The sequence below is a fragment of the Neomonachus schauinslandi genome, chromosome 2 (assembly GCF_002201575.2).
Source record: "Neomonachus schauinslandi chromosome 2, ASM220157v2, whole genome shotgun sequence".
Taxonomy (NCBI): domain Eukaryota; kingdom Metazoa; phylum Chordata; class Mammalia; order Carnivora; family Phocidae; genus Neomonachus; species Neomonachus schauinslandi.
The window spans coordinates 146,789,113-146,815,849 of NC_058404.1; the positions used below are offsets into that span (position 1 = coordinate 146,789,113).

The 26,737-nt window shown below is 39.6% G+C and overlaps 1 protein-coding gene across 1 annotated transcript in view; it reads right to left on the reverse strand.

Annotated features, from left to right (window-relative positions):
* Positions 1 to 26,737, reverse strand: part of SLC4A4 (solute carrier family 4 member 4) — a 346,412-nt gene that overhangs the window by 14,105 nt on the left and 305,570 nt on the right. The window contains exons 17-20 of the mRNA XM_021702448.1: positions 24,029 to 24,142; positions 21,922 to 22,083; positions 7,857 to 8,035; positions 6,626 to 6,698 (exon numbers count right to left, since the gene is read on the reverse strand). Coding sequence (XP_021558123.1) covers positions 6,626 to 6,698; positions 7,857 to 8,035; positions 21,922 to 22,083; positions 24,029 to 24,142 — 528 coding nt within the window. The remainder of the gene's footprint in view (positions 1 to 6,625; positions 6,699 to 7,856; positions 8,036 to 21,921; positions 22,084 to 24,028; positions 24,143 to 26,737) is intronic.

Genomic DNA, 26,737 nt, shown 5'->3' on the forward strand with positions numbered 1-26,737 from the left:
AACGCCAGGTGTGCTGTCATACCCCACAATCACCACAAACAGGTGAGCACATCACATTCATGCCACCTGAGTTCAAGCCACTTCAGTTCTGACACGTGCCTTTATTTCGAGAATGTATATATTTCCTGTACAAACTGACCAAATAAATAAATAAATAAATAAATAAAATAACCAACAAAGAAACCACTTCACAGCTTTCACTCATTTTTTAATTTTTTAAAACATATTTTGCCGGCAAGGGCACTCCCACTTTTCTTTAATATATGATGATTCTTTTCATACATTCATTTCATTTCTAATTCCTTGGGAAGGAAAGAAAGGTGAAAGGCGAAAAGAGAAGTATAGTTCTCTTATAGTTGGGCATGTAGTTAGAAATCCTGCAGTAGTTAGTTTTTAATCTGAGTAAAGTGTTTTTTCTGGCTTGAAAGAAAGTAATCACAAAGGTGATACTGAGCCTTACCTCCACCCCTCCCCTAAGTTTAGCTAAATATTTTCTCTAATGTAGTTCTAGGACCAGAGTGAAGGAAAGTTGTACCATGGTGCTGAGGTCTATTCTCTCTGAATTTATGCCAGATTTCACCAAATCTACCACAAAATAAAATCAGAAGGCACCCTTAACTCAGGTACGTGTAGGAAAACAGCTTGAGAGATGATGATGTTTTTTTAAAAAAAATATTCTTTGGTGAAAAGGAAATAGCACATATAAGGAAGTCTATTGATTCAAATTTTGGGTCAACTTCACTGTGATACAAATGTCTTAAGAAATGCACCATTTTCTTTAAAATAGTGCAATGTGTCTCACTAAAAATCTTTCAGTTTGGAAACCCTGATGAAATGTGACAGAATTACTGGGTTAGAGGATATTTTTTATTGGATTTGGTTCAATTACTGGGTTAGAGGATATTTTTTATTGGATTTGGTTCAGAGTCATATCAAAAGGTCAATCCTTAAAAATTCATCACAATAGAATCATTCATCACAAAAGAAATTTCCCAAAGGAGGAAAAAGAAGAATGTTTTAAAAAGATGTGATCCCATTTTAAGTTAAACTAGTATAATATACATTGCATAGCAGATAGGCATTTTTATAAAACAAGACAGGAGAAATTAAAACACAAAAAACACAAGGTATACTAGCTTCACAGGCACTTGAGAATTGCCAAATCATAAAATTGTGCAAATAAAATTACATAATTAAACACAGCCAGGAAACCAAAAAGCCCAATTATAAGTAAATATTATAATGCTTTTAATAAACATTAAAAATGAGAGAGTTAAATGCTTGGTCCTACAACCAGACAGAAAAGTTAAATTGAAGTCAGTGGAGATTTAGCATACTCAGATGATGTCAGCAAATGTTTCAAATTCTGGTGAATGTAGCTCCACTCTTTTTTTACTTAGCCCTCCCGTTGATTTTCTGATAGTGTTAGAATATTCCCGTAAGAAAAAAAATGTGAAAGGGTAAATTTAATAAGAAAGGTAGATGGTAGTTGTCCACAGTGCAGAATGCAGTGAAGGAGTGAGGCCTCCTAGCAGAATAATAGTCACTGTGTGTGTGCATGTGTGTGCATGTGCGTGCGTGTGTGTGTGTGTGTGTATAAAACTCAGAATAAGGTACTGATGATAAGCATGGAAGCACAGAAGCTAGACCTGAGTTACAACTCTGGTTCTACCCATTGTAGAACTGAGAGAGAACTGTCAACTTCTATCCTCAGTATTCTCATCTATACAGTGGTTATGATAAAGATTACATAATACGTAAGATCTGGTTCAGGGACCGGCTCATAACAGATACTCAAGAAATGATAAATGTGGTCCTGATGTCATTATTAGCATCAGGACCTTCACTGGCAAGTCGAGACACCTGCAACCGCCCAGCCCAGCCCCCTCTGGTCCCTCTGTGGTAGGGGTGGGGGCGGCAGGGGTACAGGCCAGAGTGGTGGCTGCAAAGGTCAGACTCGAAACCTTGGTTTTCCAAAAGCTCTACAATATTGTCCTTTCAACTCTAACAACTGTCTTCAGGAACGTGTTATTAAAATAACATCCTAAAGCCCTTAAGCCTTAAAAATCTGGGGCCATAAGGAAGCTGCCGACTTGAAATCCGGTCCTTAGTCATTGACGGAACCATGGACGAAGAGGTTGCGAAAATGCCACATTTCTCTCTACATAAGAGAACTGGAAATTGGATCAAAGAAGCTGGGGAAAGTCATCTCATGGGAAAAGAAAGTAAAGGAGTTCTTTGAGGGCAATACTGTCTTATTTTAAAAGGCAATAAACCATGATGGTTATGAGATCAGGCTTTTGGAGTTAGAACTGCCTGAGTTCAAATCTTGGCTCTACCATTTAAGAACTTTGTGACTTGGCCGGTTACTTATATATTTTTTTATCTGTAAGATGGATGCAATTATACATACGTTTTTCATAGGTTTTATTGGAGAACTAAATAAAAACAATCTGTGCAGAGCTCTTGGTCCGATGCCAAGCTCCCAATAAATGGGAGCCACTATTACCACCATCCTCCTCCTCCTCACTACCATCTCTCCTCGTTTCTCTGATATTGAGCAGGGTGTGTGGCACATTGTAGGAGCTCAACAAATCCTTGCCAGATACAAATCAAATGGTAGCCTCCACATTCTAGAACCCTAAACAAATGTGAAAGACAAATTTCGGCTACACCTCGTGTTAAAGATGAGCTACTTCAAGCAAAGGCAACAGAAGTAGCAGTGAACTTTACTTGATCTTTATTTCTTTAAGCTTGCCAAAAGAATTGAAAAAGCAAGCTCTAGGAACGGTCTTTCATCTTTTTGCTGCTCTGTGGTCGGCCCCAGTCTCCCCATACAGAACCCGAGCTTAACAGGCAGTGTTTCTGCCGCAGAGACACAGATCTAAACTGTGTAAGCAGCCTGGGAAGCCACTTCTTCCTGCTTCCCCACAGTTCTGTACTGAATCAGGGGTGGGATTTGAGGCATGTGTGAGTGCAGCTGGCTAAGGTCACGGGGTATCCTCATGAACTTAAAGCTAATACACTATGATTCCTTACATTTTTTCCATGTAAAAAGACCGGCTTCGGCAAAGAGATCAAAACAGAGGTCACAAGCTTCACGTTCAAAGTAAGCCTGCATAAGGAGGCGCAGGGGACAGCTACCCACCCTGCTCAATGCAGGGAGAAAATTACTCGCATCCTCTGAGGCACTGAAGCTATGGGATGCAGGGAGCCGGGCAGGGGAGGTGCTGAGCCATGTCATTTTAAAAAGCGAAAGGCCCATATTTCTCTTGATTCCGTTCATTTGATCTGCCTTTCAAAGGCAGACTCTTAAGTAAAACCATTCTCTAAAGTTGTCATCTGTTCCTTTAAAACACACATAGTCCAATGGTGGAGGAAAAAGGCTCCCTCCTCCCAAGTAACCCCTGATGCCTCTTTCCGTGAGAATTCTGAGGTTAATTGTTAATCCTGACTCCTACTTAGTCATTACTGAGGTTTTAGTTAAACTGTACCCTCAACATCTGCTTCTTCCTGTATTGACTTTTTTCATGAGCTACCAAGAATTCTGGGGTGAATGCTTCTAAGCTACCCAATTTCGTGGGAAGAAGGGCACGTGATCTGAAACTAGCTGATGTGATTCCTGAAAGAAAGAACACTTCTACTCACCGAAGTCTGGAATCACAATTGTCAATGCTGGACTACTTTATTCTTGTTGTTTTCAAATCTAGGTTTCCCACAATATACTGGAAGCCATAGTAACAGAACAGTTTCATTTCCCACATTTTGGGCATAAGCCTTGCCCAGTAAAAATGTTTGCTGGACCACCTTTTTCACCGATTCTTACAATGACTCTTTGCATTGACTCAAAGTTGCCAGGTGGAAATGGCCATAATTATGAACATTAGCAGCTGAACAAGGGTGAGCTTGAGGAAGGTCAAAAGGAAAAGCAAGCTCATGCTCGCTGATCCCTTACATCTCTCTTTCTTCTTTCTCTGTATTATAATCTGTTCCTGCAGATACTAAGGTGCTTTGCATATTGGGGCAAAAAGAATCATTGTAAAATAAAGAACAAAAGGGCTTTCAGCTTTAATTCCTCTGCAGCCACATTTGGGTGCAGGGTTAGAAAATAGTTAGGAAGAGGCGTTGTTGAAAATGTGAGTCTTGCATCTTTTCCTAAAAATAGCAATTTATACAGTATCTGTTCTCTGTTTCCCTTTGGGATCATACGTGATTACTCAGCTGACAGATTCTCTAAGATTAAAGCCAATTTGCTGTAACAAAAAAAAAGAGAGAGCTTTTAAACACATCTGAATTTTTTGAGTTAGGATTTGATACTGTATTAATGAAAAGACATAGTATAAAAATAAAAGACAAAATGGGTGGGGGCTAATGGGCTAACAGGCTCATTTGAACTGATGGAAAGATTTCTTATCCCCTACTGGTAGCTAAGCGCTAAGAGACCCCAGAAAAAATCTCTGCAGTTGTGTCATTGAGCCCATCTTTCGGGAACCCAGGGGCAAATTCATTCCTGTAGATCCTTCCACAACATGAGGTCATAATTGCCTGCAATGACCTTTCTAAAACTGGATCTGTCCAGATGAGGTTCTATGGCCTATGTGGTAGAAAGCTGTCATTCAATTTTTCCACCAGCTGATGTGCTAGTGTCTATGGGGCAACAAAGGGACATAAAGCCTTTGGAGAGTGGATGTGATGCTGCGAAACTCACAACTTCAAACCTACCCCACAACTTGCTTTGCCCTGGCAAAAGGGATAACAGATTTCCCTCTGTCCCTGCAAAACCTTAAGACCTGTACTCTCTAGAGGTTCTTTGTATGTGACCAGAAACAACTTCTTTGAGGTTATTTTAAATTTTACTTTTCCACATGTTATGTGAAATATGTATTCCTTCATGATTCCAGGCAGAAATTAATTAAGCCAGTTAACTGACATTGTGGAAACCAGGGACAAGAGGTGAATATTTAAATCTTTTAACTGTTTAGCAAGCGTTTTGTGCATAACGTACACGATAATCTAAATACCCTGAGGGCAAAACCAGTCTTAGCCATAGGCTAAGAAATTAAGAGTTCCACTTTCCTCAAATTCATCTGAATGGCAACTGACTTGTAAATGTGCCAACTTGAGAGAATGGGGGTCTTTCGCCTTTCCCTCTCTATACTTCTGCATGGTTTGAATTCTTTACAAGAATGTACTGCTCCATCACTTGTGTAGTTAAATAAGCATCTTAAAAATCTGAAAAATGAGAGTTGTTTAAAAATAAACAAAACTTTTCAGAGACGAATTTGAAAGGATATTAACAGTGGTTGTTTATAGCTTCTAGGTCTATAGGTAATTTTCATGCTTTGTACTGTGGTACAAAGCATCAAATACAAATTATCAATAACTGGCCAGTATTGTTCATATTATAGAAGGAAAGAATAAAATGCCTGTGTCACAAAAAAAGAAATGGAAGCTTCATGACAGCTAAATCTACTCTTTTAACCCTATCTCGTCTTCTAAATAGGTTTTCCCATACAGTTCCCATTCATCTATTTTGGCAGATAGTCACCCCATCGATCAAACCTATATATTTGACTCCTAATTTTCTAAATCATCTAGCATGTCATTTTTTCTTCTTCAAAAGTTCATTTCTAAACTTTTCTAGTCATAAATCAGTAATTTTACTCTAGTCTCCCTCTGTGGAGATTAGGCCTTCTGATTCAAAGCCAATAGAAACACAGCAATAATTAAGACGAGGAGAAAAGTTACAAAATGATCATCCGTGTTACCCAGGAGTCTAATGTGTGCGTGTGTGTGGGGGGGGAGTGGAAGCAGGATTCAGGGACAAGTAAATGGGAAGTAGTGGGAAGAAAGGATACAAGGAGAAGAGTAAGAAATGCAGTGAGGAGGGGAGGTCAGCCAGACTAAACTGTACGGAATTGCCATTTGTATAGGTCAAAAATTGAATACTGGTAATTTTTTTTTTTTAAAGATTATTTATTTATTTGAGACAGAGAGAATGAGAGAGACAGAGAGCACATGAGAGGGGGGAGGGTCAGAGGGAGAAGCAGACTCCCTGCCGAGCAGGGAGCCCGATGCGGGACTCGATCCTGGGACTCTAGGATCATGACCTGAGCCGAAGGCAGTCGCTTAACCAACTGAGCCACCCAGGCGCCCTGAATACTGGTAATTTAATATGGTTCAACCAAATAACTACAATAATAATAATAAATAATAGAAGGAGTGAAGGAATGAGAAGGACATCAAAATAAAAGTGTTTTTTTTTTTTTGTTTTTTTTAAAGATTTTATTTATTTGACAGAGAGAGACACAGCGAGAGAGGAAACACAAGCAGGGGGAGTGAGAGAGGGAGAAGCAGGCTTCCCGCGGAGCAGGGAGCCCCATGCGGGGCTTGATCCCAGGACCCTGGGAACATGACCTGAGCCGAAGGCGGACGCTTAACGACTGAGCCACCCAGGCACCCCCAAAATAAAAGTTTTTAAAGTCCTTGTTCTACCTGACCCCTGCTTCAGTGTGTTCCAGAACTGATGAGAATCTTGCAGATAAGGAATTCTACTCTTCACATATCCAATTATCTGTCAGTGTACTGAGAAGGAGGAAGAGACAAGTATTTACCACATATTTACCTTCAAGATGGGGGCCATAAAGACTGACAGACCAGTCAGAATAAACACGAGGGTTCCAGTGACTCTTTGTTCCCTGAAACCAAATCAAACGATTACCAATTTGCCTCTTGTTTTCATAAATATGCCCTTGTCTTTTCACCTTCAAAAAGGACGATACATTGACCAAATAAATGTTTGACTAAAACAGCAAAGGTCTTGATATCTTATATAAATGAATACCTCGAGGACAGCATATAAGCTCCATGTAACTATAAAATTCTCTTAAAACTATTGTATCACGCGATTTGAATTCGTCAAGAGAAAAGTGATTCTGCTAAATCCTTTGCTCCTTTTAGAATTAAAAAAAAAAAAAAAGTCACTTGCTCTTGGTCCATCAATTCCTGGCCTCTTCAAAGCCCTTATTTTTTAAACGACTTGTGCTGTTGTGTAATTACACCTTCTTTCTCAGGAGACAGATATTACATTGTCCTGCATTCTAATTAGCAAACAACTCGGGGAAATTTCATAAGTGCAATAAATCCCATCAGTCTAATTTCCAAATCTAAACAACAAGAGTACTTTTTAACAAATAGGATTCCCATCCAGCACCCCCACCCCCAGCCCCCAAGAAAGAATCACCCACTGTTGTGGCGTGGGAAACAGTGGCTCTGTCCTGCAAGCTACTCACCCAAGCACTTGCGAGCAGGGCTTGCTGTGAAAAGCATTCAACACAGTATCAAGGTCTTATGCAAGCCCTTCCTGGCTACCCAAATTTAACAGCTGGCGGTCAAGGCTTCTCAGTGTTTATGGGGACAGAAAATGAACTGGGAAATAAGAATTCCTTTCCCTTCATAGAATCTTCAAAATCACAAGCAGACTCAAGAGTTTTGGGGAGTCTCAACAGAGCTGGAAGGTTAAAGGGTTTGGCCTTTATATATGCTTGTGATGGAGTAAGTATCACAGCACTGAAGTGAGCTACTCGGTGAAGAAAATGAATGACCTATTTGTGCTTTTACGTTGCCTCAGTTGGCCTTCATTAGTCAAAGGGAATTTATGGAACATAAGACGCGAATTCAAAAAATTATTGAAGACTCTCTTTCTAATGAAAATGTAGTCCTTTCTGGAACATCAAGTACAGGAATAAATTAATCATCCCCAGCCTTTTCTCCTCCCATCCTGCCCATTTCCTACGAATGACATAGGTGTGGCATGATGTGTTTTGTAGAGCCCTTTTCCTCTGACTTACGCATACCTCACTCCTAGGAACTTTGGTTGTTCTCCAGGGGCAGAAGTCTCTGTCTCCATCTTCAAACTGTCGATGTGAGCAATAGAGATGACGGTCGCAGCCACATACCACGGAAGAGCCATGAAAGAGCACACCACCATGAGGATGGCCACCCAAAAGAGATCCAGGTGATACCCAGCTCCTTTCTGTAGAAAGAGGTAACAAAACCATATGGAAAAAAACCAAACAGAACAAAACTCATCTATCTTGTCCTATTTCCAGATGGGAATTAAGATGACCAAAAAAACCCCACCTCACTTGGCTTGCTAAAAATATCTACTTCAAGGTAAGTTTTTCAAGGAAGGGGACTTTATCTTCCTCATATTATCCCCCCTAGCAATTAAACACAGAGCTGCCACGTGACACCTCCTCTAGCTTGACTGAAGTTCACAGCTTACTTATCGTTTGCTTATTGTCAGTCATCCTCTCTGTATCCAATTTTGTAATCAGAAAAATGGAGATAGAGATCTACCTTGAGGAGTTACTGTGACCATTCGCATACTTCACTTCTAGTGAAGTAACAGAGGCAAAGCATCTTACAGGAACTTAAAAGGCATGGTTGTTGCGTAGTAGGAGCCAAAAAAAATGGTGATGGCAACAGTGGTGGTACTAGTTGTTGTTCACCCCAAGCACAATAAACACCTTAAAAAAGGCAGGCACCAATCCTTCTCTGCTTGACTGTTTAGCATAAGCTGTTCACCTACATAGTACTCAGCATATGTAGACCAGAGATCTGAAAGCGACCTTGAGAAGGTATGCCTATGACGATTTCTCACCTTTCATAGTATATGAAAATAATTGTTTAATAACCAATTAAACGCGATCACTGCGGTAATTAATGCACCCTTAATCAGAATAGGCTGATTTTACTGGTCACAATAACGTTTATTGACTGGAAGAGCAGACTATGTAACAAAAGGTCTCACTCTTTTACTCACTAAATAAATATTGTTAAATGTGTCCACAATGTTATTCCGTGGTTATATTTCCCTGCTCTGTTTATGAAGAAATCAAATGCTTAACGCCCCTATGGAGCCTGAGAAAACAGAGCAGTCCATTTGCACAGCATGGAAGCAGAAGCACCAAGAGCCAGAGTATGGCCAATCTGAGGTAATGGAGACGCTGGCTTTAAAAAACTGAGAATGTAATTTACATTAGAAACCTGGTGACTGTTATCATTCAGGTCTGATTACAGTCAATTAGAACACTGCTCTCCTCTCACTGAAATGCCAAGATTTCACCCCTGGCTCACAAACATGGGTCTAATCCTGTTCTCAAAGAACTCATCACAGGCAAAGGTAGCTGACACAAGAAAGAAGAGCACACATTGACTTAGTCCAGGCTTGACTATGAACAGAAGTATCCTTGGGAGACAAAGGTTAATATATATTCATGAAAGCAGTTCATTTCAGTACAAATGGTTTGAAACCATAGGGTTTGGATTGGGAGTGGGATAAGGTAGGGGAAAGGAGAGCAAAGGGTGGGGATGAGCTGAGATAAACTTGTTCAACAATAACTAATGAGGTGAGTATCATGGTATATCTGGGCCTCAGTCATTCCATTCCTTGAAAAAATACTACTACCAACTTAATAACAGGCACAGTTCTGGATGTTAATGTCCTATCTGTGAATAAAACAGACAAAAATTCCCATATTCGAGGTGTTTCCATTCCACTGAGACAACAATAAACAACACAAGTAAGTAAACTGTAAACTATACAGTATCTTAAATAGTACTAAGTACTAAGTAGAACTATGAAAATTTGGGCTTGTACGCTGAGTATGATGGGAAGCCACTGGAGGGTTTTAAGTGGAGGAGTGACATGACCTGCTTATGTGCTAAACACTATGGCTGCTATGCTGGGAACAAACTCAAGGACAGTAAGCCCAGTTAGGAGGTTGCTACCAAAATCCATGCAAGAAATTGTGATGGTTAGAGCCAGAGTAGTAGCAGTCAAGATGGCAAGAAGTGTTTGGGTTCTGACTATACTTTAAGGTGGAATCCACAGCATTTGCTCACTCCTGCCTGTGGATGTGTCTTATGACCTCACTGTAGACCATTCATGCCCTGGCCTCTGTTCACATCTGCAGCCTCATCTTTCACCTCTCCCCTGCCCCCATCCTATACCATGGCCACTTTCAATCATATGCAATTCCTTCAATATGTCTTACGTACTAATGCCTTTGTGTCTTTGCCCATCTAGCACCCTTTCCCTGGAATAACCTCTACTCTTCCTTCTTCTTACCTTGAACCAGTCCTACTCATCCTTAAGACTTAAATCAGCCTTTATTCTGGTAGTTTTCCTGCCTCAGTCCAGGTGAGATGGGTAAGTCCAGTTAGGTTAGATTTCCTCTTCTTTGTTCCCCTGTCACTTTATGCTTTCCTTTACCACAGCACTCATCACACTGTTTTGAAATTACGTGTGCATTTATCTGGCTTTGGCGTTAGACTGTAAGAAACAGGAAGACCTGGACTATGTTTCTTTTTCTCTCTATCCTGAATACCTAAGTAGAGTTCAGGGAGCATAGTCAACTCTCAATTAATATTTACCAAAAAAATGAATCACGAATAGCATGTATACACTCTTCTGAATGGCAACTATAAACTCTTAATCAGCCATACAGAAAATTAAAACTTGATTTGTTAATTGTGAATCACTTGGTAGGGGGGGCGGAGGGAAGGTGAACAACAGCGGGAAATATCACATAGTTTTAAGCCCTATTTAGACTAAATCACTCAAGACCATATTAGAGGTACCAACATGGTAATTAATGGACAGGATCCCCAAATCTTGGCATCAAGGAAACTGTAATAACCTACGGATGTACATGTTGCCTAGATCAATGGGTCAAAAGAATAGCTTTTGTAGAAAATGTCATGTAGGCTACCGTGGGCCAAATCCATGCTTTCTTGCTCTATTTCAACAAAAGCAAGTTTGAACAAGATATCCTGGAGACTAACAAAAAGGGGCCACATAATACCAAAGAGGGTGAAGTGAGGATTTTAGAAAGTAGAATAGAGAGGAAACTATGCAAAACCACCAAAATAAATAAAAGCTCTGAGAGAAAATAATTGTAGATACAAAATTACTGTGTGCCCTGACATCATTCTCTTCAAAAAGTCTTCCTTTCCCTCAACCATTTTGAGACTTCTTGCTTCTCTTAAGAGGAAGGGGAAATCATCACCATGTACTGAAGGCCCTGCCAGGCCTGCCTCTGTGTGGTTCCCTCTTCATCCTCAACTCTCCCTCTGTCACTGCTGCCACATTGGGTTCTATCAGAAAGGCATTCGTTCTGGTCAGGTTACTTCCTCTTGTAAAGCCTGTACATACACTGTGATTCCTGTGCCCCAATGGAATACTCTTCCCACCCAGCCTCATCTAGCTAACTCCTACTAATGCTTGAATCTCAGTATAAGTGCCATCACCTCAGGGAACTCCTTATAGTTCCTGACATAGGTCAAACCCTCTCTTACAGCTTCTTAAAGCACCATCACCTCTCCTTCACAGCACTAGCCACATTTGCAATGTCACATTTTGCATGACTATTTGAATGATACCTCTCACCCTCATGGACCAAAAAAGCTCTGTGAGGACAGGGACCATGGGTGTTTTTGTTCACCACCATTGAAATCCCAGAACCTGGCACAGTGCCCATCATAGAGTGAACACTCCAGATAAACATTTGTTGGGTAAATGAATGAATGTTACTTCATTTGTTCAATGGCACTCTGCTAGATCCTAGAAGTAAAATTACAGTAAATATACAATCTTTGCCCTCAAGTGGCTTACAATGTAGTGCTAGAGCTGGACAAATCAAGAGGCATTTGCAACACCACACTGTTCTATACATGGGATGAGCTTGGGGTGCCATGCAGAAGGGGTATTAAGCCCAAAGTCAAAGATGGTATTCGTAGGAGGTGGTATTTAAGCTGAGTCCTAAAATATGAGCCATAACCAGCTGGGAGGCAAGATATAGGGAAGCAGGAGGAAAAAATTAAGCAAATAAGCCACCATTTTGAGAAAATGAAATAGAGTTGGTGCATAGGAGGGGATGGGAGAGGTAGGAAATAAGACTACAGAAGTAAGAACTTTAAGATTTTGCTAAAGAGGGTGCCTGGGTGGCTCAGTTGGTTAAGCGACTGCCTTCTGCTCAGGTCATGATCCTGGAGTCCCGGGATCGAGTCCCACATCGGGCTCCCTGCTTGGCGGAGGGTCTGCTTCTCCGTCTCCTGCTCTCTGTCTCTCATTCTCTCTCTCTCAAATAAATAAATAAAATCTTTAAAAAAAAAAAAAAAGATTTTGCTAAAGACTTTGGAATTTTTATCATAAAAGCAAAGGGAAGCCATTAAAGGCTTTTAAGCAGGCAAGTGATATGATCAGATTTCTATTTAGAAGGATGGCTCTTTTGGTTTGTAGAGGACATAGCGGAAGTGGTCAAGACTGGACGCAGAGAGGACAGACATGACAGCATTGCTATAGTCCAGGCCAGAGCTGACACAGTTCCAACTAAAGTAATAGGACGGGGGGGAGGACAATGGACAGATGGGAGAGATTTTGAGGAGACTGAGTCCAAAGAGGGAAAGGCCATGAATTTATTTTGCCAAATTTCAATGCTCAAGGCTTACAATGTCTATCTAGTACAGTGTCCTACATACAGTAAACACTGGAGACATATTTGTTGACCAGAATGGTAAAAGCTATGCTAAAAAATTCATAGTGCCCCAACTATTGCCATCTTTATGGACGGAACCCAAATGGTTATGTTAGAGAAGTTGTTCCTGAACTTATACATATGAAAACAAGCCAACCCTAAGATGTTTCTTTTAGTTAAAGGTATCTGAATAACTAGTTCTGAATGGAATAAAAACAGTATTCAAATATTGGAACTTTTAATAGAAATAGTACTGTAAGAAATACAGAAAACAGCATTTTTCAAAAATAGCATGTGCATTGTTCCTTACCCCTCCTCCCCATTGCCACTGCCTTTTGCAGATTTTCATAATCTCCTACTTGAATTACACAGGGGCCTCTTAACCACTCCCCTCCACCCACCCCCACTCTGGCACCTCTCCCATCCATCCTTAATGCTGCTAGAGAGAGTGTTTAAATGCAGTGTAGGTGCCATCCATCCAGGCTGGAATGTTGAGGGAGCAGGGAAGGCCAGCAGGAGATGAGCAAGTCAAACAGAGCAGAGCCAGTCATGACAAGCACGTGGCTTGCCATGCTGAGATGCTCCCCATCTGATACTATGATAGGGGCCCTCAAAGATTCCTGAAGCTTCATCATTCCTTAAATGGGCATTGCACATTCTGCACCATTCCTCAAACTGGTACCCTGTTTCTAAGTCTTAACATTTGTTTAAGTCCGTTCTCTCTCTCCAAGGTCCAGTTCAAATTCCCCTGCTTCCTTGACATCACTTAGCAACCCTTGGCCCTCAACCCCGTCCTCACCATAGAAGTCCCTGCTTCAGTCCTGTCCCTGACAGCCCATTCTCCTTACAGAGTAATCTTTTTAAAATCTCAATTATTGTATGGCACTTCCCTGCTCAAAACCCTCCAGTGGCCTCCTGTTTCCACCTAAAACACAGTAAAGTCATCTAAAAGGTTCCATATCAGTGTTTCTTCCTGGAACTCTTTTGTCCCCCCAGGGAACACTTGTCCATGTCTAGAAACATTTTTGTTTGTCACAACTTAGGGGAAAGGGTGCAAGTGGCATCGAGGGGTTAGAGACCAGAGATGCTGCTAAATAGCCTACAATACACAGGACAGCCACAACCAACAAAGAATTGCATTTGGGAACCTTTGTTCTACATGATCTGGCCCTACTCCCTTTGACCTCATCATGCATCACTAATTCCCCTATGTTCCAGTCACGCTGGTCTGTTATCTGTTCTTCAACATACCAACATACCTTCCCACCCTGGGGCCTTTGCATTTGCTCATATCTTTGCTTGGAAAACTGTTATTTAATAAACACCCACTGAACACCCTATACCATGTTAGGCCTTGTGTTAGATAAAATAGTAAGTAAGAAAGAACATGTGCCCCTAAGGGGTTTATAGATTATTAGTTGAAGCCAGATGTGGAAGCAAATAATTTATTGTATGTGCAAGATGCAAGGCACAAAGAAAGCCAAGTCAATCCCAACCTTGGTGGTGGAGTTAAGTGGTAAATAGAGAAAATCCACTAAACTCCTTCAGGGCAGGGACCATAACTTAGAACAATTCTTATCTTCAACATCTAACACAAGTGTTCCATACATAGCAAGGACACAAAAAAATGCCCAAACAGTTATGTACGTCCTTTAAAGTTTAAAAAAGTCCTGTCTCCATGAATATAAATGCAAAGGATGTTCTACTTTTTGAAATTAGATATTGTTTTAAGTAGCAGGACAGGAAGTGAAATTTTATTTCCTTTTGATATTGTATATGCTTTGCTAATACAGAACAAAAGTCAATTGGAATAAATCCACAGAAATCAAAATCTAGGGGAGAAAAAGACTAACAGTCTGAAGTTTACATCTGGTAAGTAGATGGTAACAAAGGGTCAGAGAAGTACACACACATGCACAGACACAGAATAAACATTCATTATTGTGCATAGGAGCCCCCCATGATCCAGACAATAAGCTGGTTTATGGGGACACCAAGAACCATGACATAGTTCCTCCCCACAGGAGCTCACAATCAGATGAGGGGACTGAGATCTGTACACAAATTACAATGCGCTCTAAACAGAGATTCAAAGAGGTTTGAAAGAGACACCCAAAGTACAGAGAATAAACTGTTTACCAATGTCTAGAGTGAACCCACAAAAACTTCCCACTGTGATGACATCTAAACAGGGCTTTGAATAATAGAAGCACTCCCTATGAGAACTGGAGATGGGTTGGCAAGCTTTTCAGCTGTCACCCATCTCACACAGTGCAACAACTCTGGGAACCATGTGGCCCAAGATAACCAAATTCTTCATTATGTATTTACTGAGCCTACCATATGCAAATCGCTGTGATGGGCCACAAAACAGAGCTGGAGAGAGGACTAAAACATATCCTTGCCTTGAAAACGTTCGGCTCAGAAAAGGAGATAAGGTCATTATCCAACCTAACTAACCTCCATGCAGGATATCATGTGACCAGTGCTATAGAGTAATGCACATTTAGTAAGAGCAAAAATTAGAACAACAGAAATTACATTAGGAGTGAAGGCTACACTGACAAGTTTATATCTGGAGGCTCTTAAAAGATGGGAAGGATTTTAGTAAGAGGTAATCATCGAGGAATGGAGAGGAGAGTTGAAATAACTGGCAGGAGATGTGCCAGATTTGAGGAGAAACCAAGAATCCATTTGATCCGAGCATTGTATAGTATGTGGAGAGCATCATTCTAAATTTGGGTTGAGAACATATCACAAAGAGATTTAATTCCCAGGCTAAGGCAAATGGACTTCTTCAAGGAGCAAATGTTTAGAGGGCCAAGGGGTAAAGTTTTAGAAATATAAGGCTGACATATAAGAACAACACTTAAAAAAATTACTGCTTTTGAAATGAAGCAAGGGAACCTGATTATTAACTCATGGCTAAACAGAATAGTCTAGACATGAAATAAAAGGACTGGATTTAAGGTTATGATAACAGGAATAGAAAGGAAAAATAAAACAGGGCAAATTTTGGAGTTATCCAAGAAAAGACCTCAAATTAAGGGTTTTACCACAAAGGGTATCAGAAAATTCACTGATATACCAACTTATGTCTATGCCTAGATACTTATCCTAAACTATTTCTCCCTCCCACTTACTTAAAATCATTTTCCTTGTGAGAAGTATCCTTTGCTTTGCAGTCTGAAGCTCAGACTTGTTTCCTACCTCTGCAATGACTCAGGAAATAACCTTGGAGAAGTCATGACCTTGCTGAACCCCATTTGCTTTTTAGTGCTCTGCAGGGAGAATGTGGGACATAACTAACCAAAATGATGGCCAAGAAAAGCCAAGTGGCTTGGCGCTCCTACATCAATAAGGAGCAGTTCAGCAGAATGGAAAGGTGGATCCCATCCCAAAAGAGCAGCCAGCCAGCCGGGGCCACATGACACAGAGCCAAAGCAAATGCCACCCAAAAACATGCTGCTTGTAATATTACAATGCTTCCCTCTCTCTCACTTTTCCAGGTTTCTCTTTTGAATCAATTTCATAGCAGTCAGACCCCTTTAATTTCAGACTGATCTCCAATGTTCACGTTCCACAGCCACCTTTCCCAATAAAATGTGAATAAAACAATATCCAGAGTGAAAAGCCTTTCATCCATGATATCTCTCCACTGGTATCATGAGATTTGTGTCAAAACACTGGCACTTATTCTGTAACTACTGTCATTCAAAGAAATGATTTCAAATAAGCAATTCCTAAAAGTGATGAAAACTTAAAATTCCTATTTTAAGAGGTAAATCTTAATATGTCTTGATTTTCCAATGTTTTCTATAGGGAATAGGAGAATTTTAAAAATTCCATATTTTATCAGGAGTGCCTGGCTGACTCAGTCAGTGGAACATGCAACTGTTGATCCCAGGGTTGAGAGCTGGAGTCCCACGGCTGGATGTAGAGATTACTTAAAAATAAAATCTTTTTAAAAAATTCTATATCTTATCAATTCTAAATTTGCTAAACTTGAAACTCTGAATTTTATTAATAAGAAAACTTAAAGAGCAAAAGTAAATAGGCATTTATCTCCAAAGACACATAACAAATCAGGTCAACTATATAACAAAATTAAAAATGTGCTTCCTAACTCTTTTTAGAATAAAATAAATTAGTTATCATCCATTCCCAGCCTTTCAAACTAAATCAACACTGAAACCCCTCCCAGTATAGAGCATCTAAAAATGCTTGACCAAATACAAAAAATATCTTTTAGAAATCATGGCTTATCTACCAGAAAGTAAAAGAAACAACTGGAGACAAAAAACAATGGCAACAAGAAAGACTGAATCTAGGGCGCCTGGGTGGCTCAGTCGTTAAGCGTCTGCCTTCGGCTCAGGTCATGATCCCAGGGTCCTGGGATCGAGTCCCACATCAGGATCCCTGCTCGGCAGGAAGCCTGCTTCTCGCTCTCCCACTCCCCCTGCTTGTGTTCCTGCTCTCGCTATCTTTCTCTCTGTCAAATAAATAAATAAAATCTTTAAAAAAAAAAAAAGAAAGTGAATCTATAGGGTCAGTAAGCCCTGGGGCTTAGGCCCACGCTGAGAGACCTTAGGGCCTGGATTTAGAATGACCATCTGAACTCTAGGGACAGGAGACCAACTCTAGGGATATGGGGGAAAGGGTATAAATGAAAGACATCCCTTGAAATGAAATTAGGATACTCTAAACACAGCATACTCAGTTGGTCAACTAGGAAATAAGACACCCTACAGAGAAAGACAGTAGGGATATGTGCCTCTCTAGGCCTTGCCTCTAGATATAAAGCCATAAGAAAAAAAGAATCTCGAAAGATATTTCTCACTATAAACCTGCAATTAAGTTTGAGGCTGGAATTCACATTATCTCTATGGTCTAGAAATCTTGAAGTCAAAACGTAATGTAAAATGGTCCTGACCTTCTAAGAATGTCTTCCCACCCTACCCTCAAAAATAAAGAGATATAGATATAAAATGACAAAACTATACTTCATCAAGCTTCTGGATCCAACGACCAATTTAAAGAAAATACAGAAGACAAAAGAGCATGCTAAGTGACACCACAGGGGGAAAAGCATCATGATCTAGACTATGGCAAATTCTATAGTGCAAATGTGGCAGATTTTTTTTTTTTAGAGAGAGAGAGCATGGGGGGGGCGGTGGGAGAGGGAGAGAGACAGCCCTCAAGCAGACTCCCTGCTGAGTGCAGAGCCAGACACAGGGCTGGATCCCAGGACCCCTAGATCTTGACCTGAGCCAAAATCAAGAGTTGTACATTTAACCGACTGAGCCACCCAGGTGTCCCCAAATGTGGCAGATTTTATTTTCCAAAAATGACTGGAAAAATATCTCCTATCCTGCATATTTTTCTACAAGTGTAAAATTGCCATTCCTCCATCAAACAATGGAGCCCTTCCCCACCCCATTCAGTGGAGGCTGGGCCTGGAACTATTTTGACCAGTCGACGATAGCAAAGTAAAGAACAGAGCTGTGCCATTTGCAGGCATAACCATGAAATGGCCTTGCATCTTTCACTCTTAATTCTGGGAAGTCAGTTTCCATGTACCAAGTACAAATAGCTCAAGGTTGCCATGCTGCAAGAAGCCTAACCCACATCAAAAGGCTCTGAAGGACGAGATGCTGTGTGGTGAAAGAGAAATTGGACAGACAAACAGACACACCAAGGAATCAAGGTACTAGGTATGTGAGACATGGGAGTGAGTGAAGAAGCTGTACTGGACAATCAGCCCAGTCAACCCTTCAGATGACACTAACTGAAACTGCAGGAAAGACGTCAAGCAAGAAGTATCCACCTGAACCCTGTCAACCCAAACATAATAAATTGTTGTTTTCACTTGTTATATTGCAAAAGATAAACTGAAAAACAACCTGGTTGTCTTCAACAAATAAATATCTAGGGAAACCAAACAGATTGATGGTGGCGGGTGGGGAAGAGAAAACTTACGAACTAAAAGTTTATACAAGATTTAAGATAACAATATTTGAAAGTTAACTGGAATCCTGATTTAATCAAATAAACTATATTTTTAAAGTTTATTATATTTATGACACATTAGTAAATTTAAATATTGACTGGATAATTGATGATATTAAAGAATTTTATTAACTTCTTTTAGACTGATAGTGGTACTGTGGTCATGCTTTTAAAAACAGATCTTATCTTGGGGAGCCTGGGTGGCTCGGTTGGTTGAGCAGATGACTCTTGATTTCAGCTCAGGTCATGATCTCAGGGTCCTGGGATCAAGCCCTGTGTTGGGCTCTGCGCTCACTGAGGAGCCTGCTTGAGGATTCTCTCTCTCCCTCTGCCCCTCCCCCCACGCTCTCTCACACACTCTCTCTGTAAGTAAATTTTAAAAACCCAGATCTTATCTTTAGAAGTACATACTCTAAAGTTAATGGATAGGGCCGCCTGGGTGGCTCAGTTGGTAAAGCGTCTGCCTTCAGCTCAGGTCATGATCCCAGGGTCCTGGGATCGAGCCCCATGTCAGGCTCCCTGCTCTGTGGGGAGACTGCTTCTCCTTCTCCCTCTGCCTGCCACTCCCCCCTGCTTGTGCTCTCTCTCTCTGTCAAATAAATAAAGGGTGAAACAAAAATACTTTCATACAAACAGAAATGATCCCTACAGAAAAAATTTCAAAAGTCTAGTAAATAAGAACTATTTAAGGGAAATTGTCTAAAGAAAAATATTCAAAAATGGAAGGTCTGAAATGCAAAAAAAAAGAAAAAGCTAAGAAAATGGTAAACTTGTATATAATTCTAAAAACACTGACCATGTCTAATTGTATTTTTAAATCCAGATAGCAATCAGGTCTGGGTAATTACAATATATGACTCAGGAAGGAATATCAATATCAAAGCATTCTTTAGCCATTAGCATTTTTCAGCAGAAGTATAAACATGCTGACTAGCTTTAGAACTTAAATATGCATATTAAAATATACAACATAATCACTAAGAGAAAAGATAAAATGTATAACTTCCAAACTAACAGAAAACAAGTTAGAATGAAGACCAAAAAAAAAAAACCCAAAAACCTATCAACCTAAAAGAGGGAAAGAAAGGAAAATAAAAAAGAAAGAACACAGAGAAACTTAGGCAGGTAGAAAGCAAAAATAATTTTGGTAAAAATGAATCCAAATCTATTAGTCATCACTATCCATTTAAACGGATTAAATATTTTAGTCAAGAGAAAAGACTGTAAAAATGGATCCTATGTGTTATTTACAAGGAGACACGAGACACAAGGTATACTGAAAGTAAAAGAACTGAAAAATACATATCAGATAAGTGAAAATTAAGCTACCCTAGCTTTATTAGAATGAAATAAAATAAGCTTTAAGGCAAAAAGCATTACTAGAAACAAAGAGAGTTACATACAAAGTTCAATTCACTGAAAAGATAAACTAGATACAAATGTGGATGTACCTCACATGGCTTCAATACAAATAAAGAAATATTAACAGAAAATGATGAGATAGTACAAAAAATCCAATGTAGTAAAAAAGTGCTTCTTTGAAAAAAGACTAATAAAATTAACAGACCTCAGGCTAGATTGATCAGGGAAAGTAAAAAGCACAAATCAATAACATTAGGAATTTAAAGGGAAAAGTGACAAGTTCAGATTAGAAAAATAACAAAAGATAATACTATAAACAATGTATCAATAATTTTGAAAATATTGGGGAAATGGAACAAAATATAGAAAAGTATAAGTTTCTAAAACAGATAAATAGAAATTATGAATATTTTATAACCATTAGAACATTTTGATCATCAGTAAAACTACTAGGCCCAGATAGTTTTACAAACATGTTTGATCATTCAAAGAAAAGATAATTGGCATGTTACATATAATAAAGAGAATATTATATTCTATTTCAGAGAATGGAATAGAAGTGGAATAGGAGGAGAAACACTCCCCAGCTCATTTTATAAGGATAATATATTCCTGATACCAAAATTGGACAGGGACACTGTAAGAAAGAAAATCCACGGGCCAATGTCACTCTTAAAAGAGATGCAAAAATCCAAAATATATACATATATAATATACTGTATATTATATAATTATGTAATAATTATACATAAAGATATAAAAACTACGTATAAAAGAAACTATATTCTACCAGGTTGAAAGGTTGGTTCAAGAACAGAAAATCTATTACTATTACCAAGTCAACGGATTAAAAACAAACATGCTTTTATCTCAATAGTCTCAGAAAAAGTATTTGTCATTGTTTTCATTAAGGACAGTTACCACATTAAAATCAGATGTAGGATGACACTGGCTGAGTGGTAAACAGTTTATATTGCCCTCTTTGGTGGTGAAGGAAATATGATCTCAACTTTTTCAGATTTAAATGAGGTCTTCCTAAAGTATTATATCGAGGACATGTGTCAACACAAAGCGATCTGTGACTCTGCCAAGTCGGAAAGAATATTAGCTATAATCTAACTCTCAATAAAACTGTCTTGGTTTTCTCAATGAGATACCACCTCACACCAGTCAGAATGGCTAAAATTAACAAGTCAGGGAACAACAGATGTTGGCAAGGATGCAGAGAAAGGGAACCCTCTTAAGTTGTTGGTGGGAATGCAAGTTGGTACAGCCACTCTGGAAAACAGTAGGGAGGTTCCTCAAAAAGTTGAAAATAGAGCTACCCTATGACCCAGCAGTTGCACTACTGGGTATTTACCCCAAAGATACAAATGTAGGGATCCGAAGGGGTACATGCACCCCAATGTTCATAGCAGCAATGTTCACAACAGCCAAACTATGGAAAGAGCCCAGATGTCCACTGACAGACGAATGGATAAAGAAGATATATATTATATACACACAATGGAATGGAATATTATGCAGCCATCAAAAAAAAATGAAATCTTGCCATTCGCAATGATGTGGATAGAACTAGAGGATATTATGCTAAGCAAAATAGGTCAATCAGAGAAAGACAAGTATCATATGATCTCACTGATATGAGGAATTTGAGAAACAAGACAGAGGATCATAGGGGAAGGGAGGGAAAAATGAAACAAGATGAAACCAGAGAGGGAGACAAACCATAAGAGACTCAGGAAACAAACTGAGGGTTGCTGGAGTGGTGGGGAGTGGGAGGGATGGGGTGGCTGGGTGATGGACATTGGGGAGGGTATGTGAGCGCTGTGAATTGTATAAGACTGATGAATCACAGACCTGTACCCCTGAAACAAATAACACATTATATGTTAACTTAAAAAAATAAGAATTAAAAAAAAAACTGTCTTGGTTTTGAATAAATTAGTATTTTCAAGTACTATAAAGAAAGTAGAAGGCAATGATAACCACTGTTATGAACATTTACCTTGAGTTTATGTTCTTTCCTGTTCACGATCACAGCTGTGATTTGCTGGTCCATGAAAATCAGAATGGTAACCAACAAAGCAGGGATAGCAGCTGCAAGGTACACCCACCAGGGGTTTCCTCCAAATGGTGGAACAAACCAACCTCGGTTTGGACTTGTTGGCTTGAAGAAGAGAAAGAACATTTTCAAAGCAATATTAATACATACTATTTGGTGAAAAATCAATGGGAGAGACACAATTTTATTTCTGGAGAGCCAACATATTCAAAAACAGAAGCAGTGCCTTACTTATAGGTTAAACAAAGATTAGTCACCAAAAACATCCTAAAGGTGGTTATTTTAAGGCGGTATTTTAAATGAAGGAGAGTAAGAATATAGACTGAGGGGAAACGGATAAATGCCATTTTGTGCATTTAGGATGATCTAAGGACTCAAGAAGGAAGACAGTGATTTATGTTAAGAGGCAGCCGAAAGAAAAATTCAAATATAACAGTAAAGACACAGGCAAGAAATTACAAAACAACAATGAATTTTGTCCATGAATTTTGGCAATTATACTGAAGTTATTTCTACTACTGCCAAACTGTAATAGTTTCACATAACATAGAAAAAGCTACAAATATTTTTATATGCTATAATTGAACTTGCCTAAATACTCTGGTCTTTCTTATACATTTGAAAAATGAGCCAGAATAACTGGTTAAATCCTTAGAAATATTACCAAAAATAAAAAATACGATTATTTTTCTAGTTCTCCATCTATCCTGTCAGATCATACATCTGTACTACAGAAAAAAAAAATATTTTCCTTTCCTTTTCCTAATGCTAAATAATGCAAATAAACCAAATAGAATCCTATGAATTATTTTCTCTACATTTACTAGTCACTTCTCTGAAGATATTTCTGTCTTCCATCTCCCTTTGCTCATAACTACATCACTGAATCTATTCGCATTTTACTACCTTTATCAGGTTGAGAACTTGGAAGGGAAGGAAATTTCTCTTGTTCATCAGTGCATTTCAAATCCCCTGTAAAGAGCCTCGCTCAAAGCAAACATTCAATAAATATTAACTTAAGTGAACTAATCACTGAATGATTGAAAACTTATCTTTGCTAATGAGTATGAGATGGCAGAGACAATGCAACAATCTATTTGCTATACCATAGATACCACTTCCTCCTTAAGTAGTTATTTTTTTTTTTTTTTTTTTTAAAGATTTTATTTATTTATTTGAGACAGAGAGAATGAGATACAGAGAGCATGAGAGGGAGGAGGGTCAGAGGGAGAAGCAGACTCCCTGCCGAGCAGGGAGCCCGATGCGGGACTCGATCCAGGGACTCCAGGATCATGACCTGAGCCGAAGGCAGTCGCTTAACCAACTGAGCCACCCAGGCGCCCCTCCTTAAGTAGTTATTAAGCTAAAACTGCAGTTAGTTTAATTTTTCTGAGCAAGTATATAGTCTCAGTGATGGAGAGAGAGGCTAGGAGTGTTCTACAAAACAAGTGAAAGACATAATGAAAAATTAGGGAGGGATATGTAAGAATGACTGAAATGTAAATTTTACCCATTAGGCCTGCACAAACCAACAGATTTATAAAATGAGTAATTCCTATATCTTCTTTGTAATAATTAAAATGCACATTACATACAAACGTGTGTGTATATGGCAGGTAGTTTGGTAGCAGGAAAAGAGCACTGAATTAGAAATATAATCTTGGGCATTTTCTTTAAATCTTTATGAGCTCCAACATCAACTTCATAAAATCAAGATGATGATAGTTACATTACATCCTAGAATTACTATACGGATCAAGGTGATAAGTTGTATGGAAATACTTTGGCTCATCTTAAATTCTCCAAAAATATAAAGCAGAGTTTGTATTTTTCAATAAAAATCAATACAATGTGAACCTTGCATTTGATCCTAATCAGGCATTTGATTTTAGTGAAGAAATAGACAGTGTATACACACGCCTAGCAAAAGACCACCTCTGAAATAAAGAAACAGATAATCACACAAAATGAACTCAAAAACATTCAACAAACTCTAACAGGGGAAAGAAAGCCATAGAGTCCCAGGAATGACCAGCAGAAGTTCACCTACCTTGAATTCGCTTGGCACAATTAGTTTTGGAGTATCCACACCTACCAGGGCATCTATTACACAAAAGATGAGAATGGACAAGATAATGGCAAAGTCACTGATCAGTTTTCTTGCCTGAAAAAAAATAAAAAAGAAACCAGGGACTGCTTAGCACTGGATTAATATATTTGCCTGTGTTGGAAATGAACAAAATATTCTGTATTGGCTAGTGGTTTACAGTACCAGCGTCACCAGCAAATTAAAGGAGGTGTCACACTGCAGAGAGATTACTTTTCACATTGTTTTTGCATCACTTTCTCATCTGGCCAGAACTAATCTAATCGCACAGAACAGATCAGAGAGAGAAAGAGAGAGAGAGAGAGTGTGTGTGTGTGTGTGTGTGTGTCTGTGTTTGTGTATGTGTGTGTGTCTAGGCAGGGGAAGGGAATTACAAATAACATATTCCTGAAATACTGTACAAACCCTCTTCCTGTATGCAGCACAAAGGATATGCAGGTAAGGATGAAATCTAAAAAAATCTACACAAAAATATAGAATTCTGTTTATCATTTGCAAAATAGCATTGTGTGTATAGGGCAAGATAATTCCATAAAGTAACCTGAAAACACTGTGAATCTAGCAGGAGAGGGGTTACAAGTTCTAGGGGACTGAGTGGACTCAAGACTTCAGAGGAACATGAAGTGATGGGAGAGAGAAGTGATGACATCACTACCTCTGTCAAAGAAAATACTTTTCGCTGTAGGCTAGTGCTTAAAGTCTCCTGTATGTGGGGCATCTCTTCACCACCACTTCTTAAGTGGTGGTTGCCATTGGTTGGCAAACTCGAAGCTTCCAAAGTATCTGCCTCTGGTCAGGTCAAGGGCTGGGGTTTAGGGGTTGTAACATTAAACCCAAACCTTTCCCATGGAGTGGGTGCAGAATGGTCATTCTGGAGCCAGCAGGGGAGCACGGGACTGTTGGCAGCTCCTGTGTGGTGTCTAGCGGCACTGATAATGGCCTCGGAGCACTCTAGAGCACAGACGCCTGTGTCCCCATAAGTATGGACACATGGGGGTGCATAATCTGATCATTCCACAAGAATTTACTCAGCACCTTATATTTTGGTGCTAGGGATACCACAGTGAACAACATAGACACAATCCATGTCTTCATGAAGGTCACATACCCAAGGAAGCCTGCTTCTAAACAAATCAGGGTGGATGCAGCAGTTATGAGGTTTCCTTAGGGTGAGCAGTCAGTGTTCTGGTACTGCCAGATGAAGAGAGATCATGCAGGGGCTGAGTGGCTGACAGTTCTGCAGTAGGGGGACTACTGCAGTGAGATGTTCAGTAGGAATGGAACTGAGGAATGGAAGTACTTGGCAAGGTGGGTAGGCTGAAGGCCATCATTGTGTTCTCTTCTTCACCGCTGCCCGGCGCCAGGAGCCTTGGGTCCTAACTAGCAGCAAGACCAAAGATGGCCCTGTTGGCTAGGAGTTCATTTCCCTTTTGAAGGGCTGGGTTCTGCTAGGCTTAGCTCTCTTGAGAAGTCACACAAAGAAGCAGAAAGACAGCCATGGGCTATGTTAGGGGCAAATTAACACCAATTATACAATAGTGTCAAGCACAAAAAGATGGCAGGGATCAATACAGGGAGAAAAATATAGTGCAGCGGTTAGGAGCACAGTTTCTATAGTCAGGTGACCTTGGTTGGAACCCCAGCACATTCATTTTCTATCTGTAAATATCTATCCTTTCTTAGCTTCAATGACTTCATGTGCAAAATGTAGCCAAAATAATCCTTACAACCTCACCGGTTTGTTATAAGAATTAAATAAGATAAGCCATGAAAGTGCTTAACATAACATCTAGAACATAATAAACTCTCCTAATATATGTCAACTGTTGTTTTTTCAAGTTCCATGAGGCCTCTTTGGCTGCAGAAACCACTGGAATAATTAAATAATCTACCATCAGGAGGTCTTTAGAGGGAATCATCAATTCCAAGAAACAAAATATAAAAGCCCAGTAATAATATAGAACTGCCACTCGACTAATTTTGGTTGGAAGTATCTGGAATCCCTGCAGAAAAAGGATGTTTCCCAGGGCTCAGTACTGGAGGAAACTCCCATCTCTTAAGTTTTGTGCAAGTAAGTGTTGACACAGGCAGTTCAGGATGGTCTGGCAAACATGGTCATATGAAACAGGTTCAGGAATATATTAAGATGTTACAACAATCTCTCCGGTCTAGTAGGTCATAAATCACTGGAAGACCAGAGGTCTTTTTGCAAAGGCAAAAAAGAAGTTATCTCTTTACGACTCTCCCAGTCCTTATGCAGTAAATCCAACTTATTGACAATTTAGACACGTTAGAAGTTGTTCAAAGGGGGGGGGGGGGATCGTTATTAAAAAGACAGTGCTCCTCCTTTTTCTCATCAACAGAAGTAGAGGGCAGCAAATGAATCCAATCTTCAATTCCTTGGTAGACAGCCCCAGTGCGCCTGCACCTCTGGCCCTGCTAGGGAACAGACCTACATGACTGGAATCACTACCAGACACCTGGGACATGTTGCTTCTTTAGTTAGGAGAAGAGGCATTCTGAGCCTTCCATAAACTGAACACTGAAGCCCTAAACCTGCTCTCACTCTCTTGAGGTTCTTCTCACATTTCCAAACACATTTAGGAAAAAAAAAAATACATGAATTTCCCTTCATGTTTTCTGTTTATTTTA